The following is a 12448-nucleotide window of genomic DNA, read 5'->3' as shown; positions in this document are numbered from 1 at the left end:
AAGGTTATGGCTACAGTTTTTGGGATGCACGTGGAATTATACTTATTGACCACTTGGAAAAGGGTAAAACAATCACTGGTGAATATTATGCATCATTATTAGTGCAGCTGAAAGAAGAAATTAAAAAAAAACGACCACGTTTGGCGAGAAAAAAATTCTCTTTCATCACGACAACGCCCGAGTTCACACATGCTTCGTTTCAATGGCTAAAATTGAAGAACTAAAATTCGAATTGGTCGAACACCCACCGTATTCACCATACTTAGCCCCCAGTGACTTTTTCTTATTTCCAAACTTGAAAAAATGGCTCGGTGGACAGAGATTTCCAGACAACGAAGACGTCATTGCCTCTGTAAGTGCTTATTTTGAGGAACTTCCGAAAACGCACTTTTCTGAAGGATTAAACAGACTTGAAAAGCGATTGACCAAGCGTATAGAGCTCCAAGGAGATTATGTTGAAAAATAAAAAAAAATTTACCCCTAGTCAGCTGGTGCTGAAAATTTGATAACGAACATGGTTCGCTTCTCGAAGTCAAGAAGAACCATGTCAGGCCTCGAGTGAACAACAGAAACAATTGTCGAGAAAATAAAGTTCCAGTATATGCGACACTCCCCATTCTCGACAATTGACTCGATTTCCCTAGGAGCATTTAGAGGAGCGATATTAAGGTTAATGCCGTAAGAGTGACAGAGATGGTAATAAAGCAATCTTAGTGCCGCATTGTGCCTTTGAATGTAGGTCGTTCCCGCATGAGTTGGACAACTAGATAGTATGTGAGCTAAATGTTCGGGGTGTACATGGCATGCCCTGTAGCTATCATCAGGAATGTCTTGGCTTAAAATGTGGCGACAATATGTTAAGGTGGAAATGACACCGTCTTGGCATGCAGAAATGAAACCCTCTGTACCAGACCTCAATCCAGGCGATTTAAGGAAAGCAAACGTTAGCTCACAAGACATTGACTGATCCTTCACATTTCTGTGGAAGATACCGTGCATCCTCTTATCGAGGAGCTGTTCACGAAAGTTTTTCTCTTGTGCTTTCTTAATCCGGGCTTTCAGGAGTGAGTACTTGAGATAGATAAGATTTGATGCATTTTACTCACCCCTAATACTAAAGTCAATTCCGAGTGTTTCAGCAGCCTCCTCCGCTGCTTTGTACAGAAACGGTCCTTTGCCCACTTCTTCGTGATTCCTGACAATTTGAAGAAGAGGGTCTCTTCCATTTGCAACTCTATGTGCTGTACCCAGAATAATCCTATTGTGAAGACATTCAAGACTCAATATTCTGCGACCACCTTGACGGCGTGAGATGTACAGTCGCGGAACGGAAGACTTAAGATGCATGCTTGTGTTTATGTGCATAACCTTTCTTGTCGTTCGTTGCAGATACTTTGTTCCTCGCCGACAGTTCGGAAGACCAAATCTGTTGAATGAGACGTTTGTACCAGCTTCGGAGAGTATCCTTTATAGATGTCACATCCTGAATGCGGCTCTGTGGCACGCCCAGGTATGTATAAATCTCTCCAGCGCAAAGGTGTCGTAGAACGCTTCTATCAACGAGTTCAGGATCTTCAGGGATACCATTAAGTTTTCCTTGCTTCAAATAAACCTTAGCGCATTTGTCTAAACCAAATTCCATTCCAATTTCCTTAGTATATCGTTTGACAATCCCTAGAGCTAGATGTAGTTGCTCTTTGTTTTTAGCATGGATCTTAAGATCGTCCATATAAAATACATGAGTGACCTTGTACTTTCGATCTGCAGGTTTGCCGCACAAGTAACCGTCGGAATGGCGAAGTGCTAGAGATAGTGGAAATAATGTAAGGCAAAAGAGGAGTGGGCTCATGGTGTCGCCCTGAAAGACACCTCTCTGAAAGGTGACCGTATTAGTTGTCACACGATTTTTTCCAGATGAGATAGTAAATCTGGTTTTCCAAAGCGGCATCAATCTCTCTATGCACCTAACAATTTTCGAATGAACCTTTAAGATTTTCAAAAGATAGATGATAAGTCTATGGGAGGTCGAATCGAAAGCTTTCCAATAATCAATTCAGGCCATCGATAGGTCTCGCTGGTAGAAAGCCGCAGCTTTGCAGACACATCTATCGATGAGCAGGTTCTCCCGAAAATCGGCTACGCCTTTCTTTGAGTCTCGTTGTTCATACATTTCTTGCCACACAGGTTCAACTGACCGAACAATCCTATCATTTAAGATAGCTGTGAATATCTTATAAAGTGTAATTCTAAAGTGTAATTCTAAAGTGTAATTCCTGTAATTCTTCGGGTCAGCTAAGTTGCCTATTTTCGGCAGGAGTATTGTGCGCCCTTCCACCAACCACTCCGGAATCGGCTCTTCCGACTTCAAATATGAGGTGAAAATACGGGCCAAATGCTGATGGGTTGAAGAAAACTTCTTCCACCAGAAGGTTTTGATACAATCTGGTCTCGGTGCGGAATAGTTCTTCATCCCTTTTAATACTTTTTCACCTTCTCGGTAGTGATGGGTGGGCATTCTTCATCAGGTGTTATGAGGGCATCACATAGCTCCTTGAAGCTATTTATATTTTCTGAGTCTTCGTCTAGTCTATGCTGCACTTCGCAGACTTCTCTCCAAAATACTTCGACCTCCTCTGGTTGGGGTGGGTGTTTGACAGTAACTGGAGTGTCTTGGAAGAGTCGAGATGGGTCAGAGAGAAACTTTTGATTTTTTCTGACCCACCTCTCCCTCTGCTCTAGACTTCTCTTAGCGTCAGATAGTATCCGTATTCTCTCAACAATATGCTGCCTGATGGTCGGCAGCCTTGACTTTTTAAGTGTGTGAAAACGGGTCCGGAGTTCGCGCGTGAACTTTGGAACCTTAGCGGTGAAATTCCTGCCAGATGTGATGTAGTCAATCACACACTGAATGCGGGACGCGTACTGTCTTGCCCAGCCTATCTTTATGGCAAGTTGATGCATTCGTCTTTTGGTCTTATGATCAACCGTTGGTTTTGTTCTACGGTGCGCATCGGCCAAAGCTCTCGCTGCATTATACACACAATAACTGATAGCCCAGAGGTCGGATTCTTCGGAAAAATCTCCACGAAGCTTGTCATCCATTTCAGCCAGATCTTTAGGCTTGAGAGAAATCTTGGTGTTGATGTTTCTCCGGGTCCTGAAGCATCGCTCTTCCTCTATTGGATGCCTGCCCGCGGTTGGTCTTTGTGTCGCCTCTCTTTCTCTGTTGCCGGCTTGTTCTAGCTGTGGTAGAGTAGGCGTTCCACTTACATAGCCCCTTTTTCGGAGTAGTTCAGCATGATTTCGCAGACACTGCTGCGAAAAGTGCAATAGCTCCGGGTGTTTCTCGCACCACAGAGCATGCAGCCGTGCCATGTAACCCCGTTCAGGGGCCACCCTCGCATCGTAGCACTCTAACAAGAATAACAAATTAATTATATGACACTTTTAAAATTTTTTCCTCTATTAAGTTATCCCGAAAAACTACTCTTCTACATGAGCGTATGCACTGTAACGTATATATGTATGAAAAAAGCATAAAAAATAATACAACTTAGAAAACACTGTTAGTCGAAATTTCTTGCTCTTTTTTGGCTCTTCGATAATATATAATACGTTACCCAAAAACATCGCCTAAGTCATACATACCCTCCCCTTGTAATCAGAAACGTAATATATGTCATCATAGAGCAAAAAAATAGAAAAAAAATCTCCACTTATCGTTTATCGCATTATAATCATTTTTAGTGAGCTTTCGTAGGTGGCGGCGCTGAGTGGACGGATCTCTAACACTTGAATAAAAACAAGAGTTTGTTGCATTTGTAAATAATTGTATATATAGTAAGGATAATAGTTGAACTTTCTACTTGTAAAGATAAATTTTCAGGCCAAAGAGACGTATCTTTTTCCAAGACAGTTCAATTTTCAAGAATAATGTTCATTTTTAAATAAGAAAGATAACTTTCTGACTAATAAAGATGAATTTTCAATCCAAAAGGACGAATTTTCTTTTCAAAACCGTTGAATTTCCAACGAAAAAAGATTAATTTCAACAAAAAGTTCATTTTCCCATAAGAAAGATGAATTTTCATTCTGAAACATCAAAAAATTCAGTATTATAATTATTTAACACGAGCTATTTAACAGAATATTATAATTGCATCCAATTGGATCAGATCACAAATATCGAGACAAATAGTGCATGTGATACTGCGAACGAAACCGAACGAAGATCGAGACGAATTTGTTTTGTGCATGATCATAGCAAACGCTTTCATACAAGTTCGACCGTGATCAATTTTCTGTATTCCACCGACTTGCCGCGAAGTACGGGAGAATACTCCAAGACTACCAAAGAGTAATCAAGAATTCTGCTGATGCTTTGTGACGACTATAAGGCCGACTGTAGGATTTCGGATAAGTTATTCGACGCGCTCGGCATGAAAATTCTTCAGTAAATAGCCCCTCAGTAAGGGTTGATCTAACAGTATTTTTATAATTTAAAATAATTAGCAAATTAAAAAAATTAAAATTGATTGGAAAATAAGTATTGCATATGGAATTTTCATCGTTTACAGCAAAAGAAAACATTTGATATTAAAACTGTTAAGCATAAGTTTGCGAAACTAGCGTACCCAGATTGGCAGATCCCAATACAATGACGTATATTTATGGGATCCAGTAGTCCAGGTCGATTTTTAGTCTAAAATTTGAGCGATCAGTAATGCAAGTCGTCGGTTAATCAGATATTGACTTTTTATTGATGGGGGTTTTAATGGGGGTTGGGATCCAGTAGTTTAGGATGTAATATCATTTAACACTGTCAATAATTGAAATAGAAATTTAGTCAGTCATGGGAATTAGTATAGTGTAGATGGGAGTATATTCAGTCATAGACGAGCATAGGTTAACACATAGCCTGATATTTAGGGGATTAGAAGTGAGAGCCGTCGAAAAAATATAAATTTGATTTTCATCAGCAGATCACAGAAAAATGTTTGAGAGTAAATAATAAGTTTTCTGTGCATTTCCTGAAAAAACTGTTGACAAGGTGAATAGAAGTAAACTTTGGGAGTACGTGAAAGAGTACGTAGTCAATGGATGGCTCTTACGAGCAATAAAAAAAACATATGCATGTAGCAAAGCGAGTGTAAGGGTAAATAGGAAACTGAGTGACTGGTTCTATATTAAACAGGATATTAGGCAAGGATGAGTTACAACCTCATGCTACTTATTATATTTATGGAGAAGAAATTGTGTAAAAATGGCTCTCTTCCGCCAAAAAGGTGTAAATCTTGCGAAAGTGAAGGGGCATGAATTATCGTTCACAGATGATGAGATTTTTATGGTTCTTGAAGGATAGGAGGAGAAAACAATGTGCAACATTGTCCTAAATGATGAAAGAATAGAAAAATTTGATAAGTACCCTAATCCGAAGAGACATGTGGAGTCTCAGTGAAGAAATTTACATGATAACTTTGTGAAAATCTTCGCCTGGTGTAACCACTAGAGAGATTGATCAGTGACCTGAGACGATGCAGTGCTTCGGAATAAACGCGTTATTTAAGTAAACAACACGGAAATTCTAGATCAATCTAATGGGGGTTGGGATTCAGTAGTTTAGAGCAATGTAGTAATTTATAAGGGTCAGTAGTATAAATGGATAAATGGGTTTTAATGGCGGTTGAATTCTAGTAGTTTAAATTGACATATAGTCATTTATCATATTTAGTAGTATAAATCGATGCATAGTCAGACGAGAATATCAGCATTATGTAGATCAGAGATATTCAGTCATATGGGAGTATAGGTGAATCTAAAGCCTAACAGAGAGTTCGTAGTGAGAACCGCCGTATAATTAGGTATTTTTCTTGACTGAGGTTGTAATTGGGTTTGGGATCCAGTAGATGAGGATAAAATAGACATTTTTACGATCATTAGGATACAATTATGCGTAGTCAGCCATGAAAATCAGTAGTGCAATCGTCGTTTAGTCAGGTACTCTACTTTTTGTTGGGAGGGATTAGAATTTGGGCTGTGATTCACTAATTTAGGATGACTAGTTAGGATGATTAGTTGAACCGTCGTTTAGTCAAACATTTTACTTTTTTCCACAGGTATTTTAATAGGGGTTGGCATCCAGTAGTTTAGGATAACGTGTAGTCATTTATGATAGTCAGGGGTATACCATATATCGCTGAATAGCTATCTATGATAATCAGCGGTGTATATTTATTTATGATTGTCAACCATAGGTCAATTTATGGCCTGACAGTTGGGGGATCAGTAGTAAGAGCACATTTTTAGTCAGAAATTAGGATTTTTGTTACCTAAGTTTTTAAGGGGGATTGAGATTCAACAGTTTAGGATAACGTAGTCATTTAGGGTGGTCAGCTGTATATTGCGATGTATAATCAACCATGGGGATCAGAACATGGGGATCATGTTTGTCAGACATTTGGCTTTTCGTTGTCAGGGGTTGGGATTCACTAGTTCAGGATTAGTCATTTATGATGATCAGTAGTATACACGTACGCATGGTCAGCCATGGAGATTAGTATAGTATAGATCGGATTATATATTCAGTCGTAAGGTAGTATAGGTTAATCTATGTGGGTACCAAAATGGAGAGGGGGTTCAAGTAATATATGATACAATATATAAATTTACGAGTAGTAGATCAGAGTATATTAAATAAATTTGGGATAAGTTGTATGGGTCTATGTTTAGAAAGTCAATAATTTAACACTGCGGTATTGATATCTCTTTCTAATATAAGGTGAAAATATACGGTAAAGTAAGAAATACGAACCTTGAAGAAAGCAATGTAAATGAGAGAAGAATAAAAGTTGACGAATTCAAACATGAAGATCTTAAAAGTAAAGCTATCCTCATATTCGGTCTGAGTTCGTGGATTTTCCAAATTTGTCATCCATCTCGCCATTCTTGTATAAACTCTTGTAAGAATCATGATGACTATCAAGTTAAGAAGAGCAGCTGTGGTGGCAGTAAAAATCTTCGTGTGTCTCTTTAGGAAAAAACCACCTCCTCGATAAAATACTGGCACGAGGGAAATTCGATAGATGATTGTGCCCACTACTGCAGCGAGAACCACGCAAACCTTTATCGAATTAAATAATCTTATCTAAGATTTTAATTTTTTAATTTTTTAATTTTATTATTTATTTTTTTACCATAAAGAAGACGATTGAAGTTGTGACGGCGTACCTCCAGGCTCTCGACAATGCTGGCATGTAAGGTTCTCTTTCTCTAGTTACAGGATTTATTCTGCATGTTTTTACTGAGGTTTCAAATTCGGGTCTGGGTTCTTCGTCTCCATCAGAATTTTGTAAGTCCCATTCCCATGCCAAAACGGCTTGACGACGATTCCACATTTCTAAAAATGTGGTTGCTAAAAAAATATAGTTGAAAATAAATGTTTTTTCATATTATTTTCATTTATTGATGAATTAACCCAATAATTTACCAAATTTTAATGATTTGTAATGGCAATGAATTCACAGTAAATAAGTGAATTGCGCTTAAAGAGTTGATTTGATGTTTCATAATAAATTTCCAACAAATAGTAAGCGATTAAGGACATGTGTATTATTTTTTACTATGTAATTTTATTAATTACTCACCCCAAAAGGACATAAAAATGGCAAAAAATACAGTCGCAGGATTATCGAATAAATATGTCAGTCTCGAGAACAGGCACGAGTCTCCCAACTTCTGATACGTGCAGGCCTTATCACAAAGAGGACACAATGTAATATTCCCTAGAAGAAATAATTGTATTAATTCATTAACTGGAATTTAAGTCATCTTTGTATAACCTGCAAATTATTATTCCCCTTAAATTGAATTATTATCGCCAGCAACGTATTTAAATTATTAAATAAACATTTTAAATAATGTTGAATCAGAGTGAAGACTATAAAAAACATAAATTTTGTTGAAGATGTAAAAAAATTGACTCCTAATTTATCTTTAGCTCACCTGCTTTTTTTGGATCACAGATTTCTTTGCTGGGTTCATTATCTGCACTATTCATGCTAGCAATACCATAGAAAAAGCATAAAAGACCGACTACAGCTGGAGGGTATAAAGCTTTTGTATAAAAGCCGAGCCACGCGTAATAAAGTGCTACCTTTTCTCCGAAATATCGTCTAATAAGCCACAGTGGTTGCTTTTTGTACCTGTAATAAATTAACGTATTAAAAAACTGTTGTATTGCAACACAGCGGGGACAAATTAAAATATGAAGGGTAAAATTCGTAAATGATTTTCATGTTTTTTTTACATTCTCATCATTTATGATTAAGAAATTATTAGAATTGTCCGAAATTTGACACCATAGTTTTTCAACGGATCTCCAAGTTTCGAGACCCCCATTTTTAGCCCACTTTTTTTAGGTTTCAAAAGAAAGGACGAATTCGTTAAGCAGCCATTTTTGATAAAAATTCATAGAGTGAGCACATTTTGAAAATTTTCTAGAACACTTTTTTTCTGAATTTGAAAATTCTGTGCGCGGATATTTATAGCATTAAATTCAAGAAACAATGTTTCCTCATTACTTTTTTTGATAAAAAGAAAATTCTCAGAGTTATAGCATTTTCAAAATGTTTAAAATCAACCGAAATTCAAAAATTTAAGCCAAACAACGCACGATATGAAAAAAATTCGAGAGAAGAAAAACATTGCTTTTTAAAAGCCCAACAAGACTGACATAACAACTTTTGGTTTTTCGTGGAAAAACGAAAATTCAAATTCTGATTGCGCAAAAAATAATGAAAAATACAAAATTATATTTTATGGTCAAACTATGTAGGATACGAAAAAAGGTGAATTAACAGAAATTGTTATCCCAAAAAGGTCTAAAATTTTGTTAAGGAAAATGAAATGAAATTGTCGAAAAATGTCGAAAGTTACGAAAAAAAAAGATTTAATAAAACGTGTTTACAAATGTCTGTCGAAAATCGAGCGCGCAGCGTTAGTGTCACTATGAGAATGTGTACTCAAAGTCTACAGAGCTTTGAGAAATTCAATCTTTGACTATACTTAATTAAGTAGACAATTCAGAATATGAAGACGCATAAAAATACGGTACAGTTATGTTTGAGCGCGAGATCCCACAGACGCGCGCCCTTTAAATTCTGTTTAAATGCACACACAAATGTTTAAATGTCTACAAATTAAGAATTTCCTTTTTTATTAAAACTGTTTTAAATTATTAAAAAAATTTCAAAATTTGGTAAGACACTTTCAGTGACAAAATTTGTATCTGTTATAAAAATTGTTGGCTTTTTTGATTGACTTACCTTTTGCGAAAAAAATTAATTTTTAGACACAAGCTATATATATAGAAATATCTGCACTGCTTACCATTGAGAAGGTCTCGCCCAGATAAGGTAGAGTAAATACCTATCTAAAATTTCTCCGTTCGCCGAAGGTTTATTGTACGGTCCTTCGTGAAGTGAAAAACAGTCAAGATAAGTTCCATCTGCTATAAGTCTTCTAATTCCAGCTTTTTCATTTACATTATTATATTTAGCACGATGTAAAATCTGCATTACTATTAACGATCTTTGGGCTGGTGTGTAAGCGATATCCCTATCTTTTACCACGAATCTGAGAAAAGTAATTTTAAAATTTCAATTTTTCAATTTTCATACACATTTTGACCTTTCTTTTAGACTTTATTTACCTCTCTTCGTCTCCAGAATCAGTACTAGAATAAAAGCTTGGCTCTTCGGGATATTTACTTGTGTCCCACATGTGAATTTTTCTAATAAAGTCTAGCCATTTGGTCAATTTTTCCCAAGGTTTCGCTCTGCGTTTTGTCTTCTCGTCTCCCTTTGATTAATTAGGATTTTTCAATCATAGGGTAGCAGTTGATGTTTCGACATAAAAATTTGTATAATTAATTCCTTACAGTAATCTCATTTGTGGGGCATTCCAAACAATATTTGCCACCAAAAATTTTTTTCACGTTAAATATTTTTTTCTTGTTTAACACTCAAAAATATTCAACACGTATTTTTTCATTTGAATATGATACGCAAATTTTTCAAGATTTAAAAAAAATTTATGTTCATAAAAATAGTGCCTTTTTCAATTGCTTACACTGCAATATTAAACAAAGATATGCAAATTCACACGCAAGATAAAATTTTGAGCTTTTCATCAACTTTCGAATAAAATATACTAAAATCCACTTTAATTATTTATTTAATAATATAAATCAAGCATTTATAAACAAATATATTTTTTTAATTGGACACGTTTTTTCCAATTTATGATTCTAAATAGTGAACTGAACGTTTTTCTTGATCTGGTAAAAATTTGGGAGTGGGTAGTCAAGTACATTCGAAGCAATGAATTTTCGAATAAGGGATCGCGCGCGCGAAGTTTGCAGCAGCGCGACTCGCTGGAACTGGGACTTGACCGCCTACGCGATAATTAAAACACAACCATCCACTTGCAAAATCATATATTTTTATGTTGTCAATTTAACATATTCAAAATTTATTAATATTTAAAAGTTCATTGCTTCGAAAGTCTTTGACTACCCACTCCCAAATTTTTACCAGCTCAATAAAAACGTTTAATCCACTATTTAAAATAAAAAATAAAACAGGTCCAAGTTGGAAAAATCTATTTATTTATAAAAATTTGATTGATATTATTAAATAAATAATTAAAGTGGATTTTAGTACACTTTTTTCGAAAGTTAAGGAAAAAACCCACATTTTATCTTCCGTGTGAATTTTCGTATCTTTGTTTAATATTGCAGTACAAGCAATTGAAAAAGGTACTTTTTTATGAACATAAAATGCCCCCATGCAATTTTTGGAAAAATTAGCATTGCCAAAAACCAAGGATAACACTTGAATCTCATAAAAAAATTACTCTACATTTTTTGCCCGTTATTAGATTTCAAACATTATACACAATAAATTCAAAAGTGTTCAAAGTTCAAAAGTCTAACATTTAAATTGGTGAATATACAGCTTGGTTACCCACGCTCGAAAACAATTTTTAGAAAATTTCTTGACAATTATTATCAATTATTTTACAAAATATAATTCCTTTTTACTTTACCCCTGTTTTCGAAAAAAAATCCTTAACGCCTTTGTAAATAACAGGAGAAGTTTTTTAAGCACTTGAAAACTTTCCAGTCACAAAAATGAACTAGAAAAAAATCGCCAAGACCCAGGAATCAAAATGTGAAACACAGCGAATTCACATATTTTCGAGTTCGGTATTTAAAAAATTACGTTCACTATAATTTACTATCGAATCAAAGTATCTTTCTAACTTCTTCTTTATTCTGTGCGGGCCTCTTTAGCATATAAATAAACAAGAACAAAATTTTATAAAATGTTTTATTTTCAACCCACTCTGATAACTACTTTCAAATTAAAAGTATTCTGGGTAGAATGATTTTAAGTTCACAAGCTTAAAAATTAAACATTACATACTTCTAAAAAAAAATTTTTTAAATGTACATTTTACCATTCAAAGTACTTAGAAATAAACAATTTTAAATTGAAACGGTCAAAATTGTATGTTTCCAAATTTTAAGGGCTCAAAAGCTTACAATAATATTAAGTTTGAAGCATGAATGATTTATCAATTTTAAATTGTAAACTTTAGAAATTCAATAATAATCGATAAATATCAATTAGATAATTAAAAAATTATTAGGGTGTAGAACTGGAAAATATCGAATTAGCTATGTACGTAAAGCAATTTGAATTATACAATATTAACAATATGCAATATACTATTTTATTTCCTAATAAAATTTTTAAATTTTACATTTTCAAAATGAAATTATTTGAAAGCGAAACATTTTGAATTAGATACCATAAAAATTAAAAAGTTCACATTCCAATAAAAAACTAAATAGTTTTAAATTTGAGTCATTTATAATTAATCAATTTTAAAATAAAACATTGAAGATGAATAATTTTTTACTGTCAAATATTGAAGATTTCACTATTTATTAGCTTCAACTTGGAATAATGCAAAATTTTTTATTTAAGGATATTTACGTTATGCAGACAAGTTAATAGATTAACTAAATCTTTTGGTATTAATTTATGACATTTTACAATTTTAAATTAGGTACATATAAATCTCATTTTGTGTTTGTATTAATAATTTTTATAATAAATAGTAGGTATTGTGGTTTTTAAGAATAGGCTTAAAACTACAAAATTAAAATGATGAAAAAATCTGCCTTGCTAAATCATTAAATGTCGTTGAAAGTTTATAATTAACTTATAGTAAATTTAAAAAAATGAATCATTACATAAAATACTAATAATATTAGAATCAACCTGTGTATAAGTATAAACATAAATGTCAGAATATTTTTAAAGAAAACCTCTTAACAGTTGAATTTACAGTCTATACAATGTCCGCTAAATAAAGGCTA

General features: G+C 34.4%; 1 protein-coding gene across 2 annotated transcripts in view; it reads right to left on the bottom strand.

Annotated features, from left to right (window-relative positions):
• Positions 1-12448, bottom strand: part of LOC117177203 (anoctamin-4) — a 66613-nt gene that overhangs the window by 35555 nt on the left and 18610 nt on the right. The window contains exons 4-9 of one of the 2 annotated variants that reach the window (XM_033367746.1): positions 9710-9858; positions 9388-9633; positions 8002-8201; positions 7644-7781; positions 7194-7411; positions 6812-7120 (exon numbers count right to left, since the gene is read on the bottom strand). In XM_033367746.1, coding sequence (XP_033223637.1) covers positions 6812-7120; positions 7194-7411; positions 7644-7781; positions 8002-8201; positions 9388-9633; positions 9710-9858 — 1260 coding nt within the window. Of the gene's footprint in view, positions 1-6811; positions 7140-7193; positions 7412-7643; positions 7782-8001; positions 8202-9387; positions 9634-9709; positions 9859-12448 lie in introns of both variants that reach the window. The other variant, XM_033367747.1, reaches the window with a different exon arrangement.

This window comes from Belonocnema kinseyi, chromosome 7, assembly GCF_010883055.1.
Source record: "Belonocnema kinseyi isolate 2016_QV_RU_SX_M_011 chromosome 7, B_treatae_v1, whole genome shotgun sequence".
Classification (NCBI taxonomy): Eukaryota; Metazoa; Arthropoda; class Insecta; order Hymenoptera; family Cynipidae; genus Belonocnema; species Belonocnema kinseyi.
This window is presented reverse-complemented; position numbering and strand designations above follow the sequence as displayed.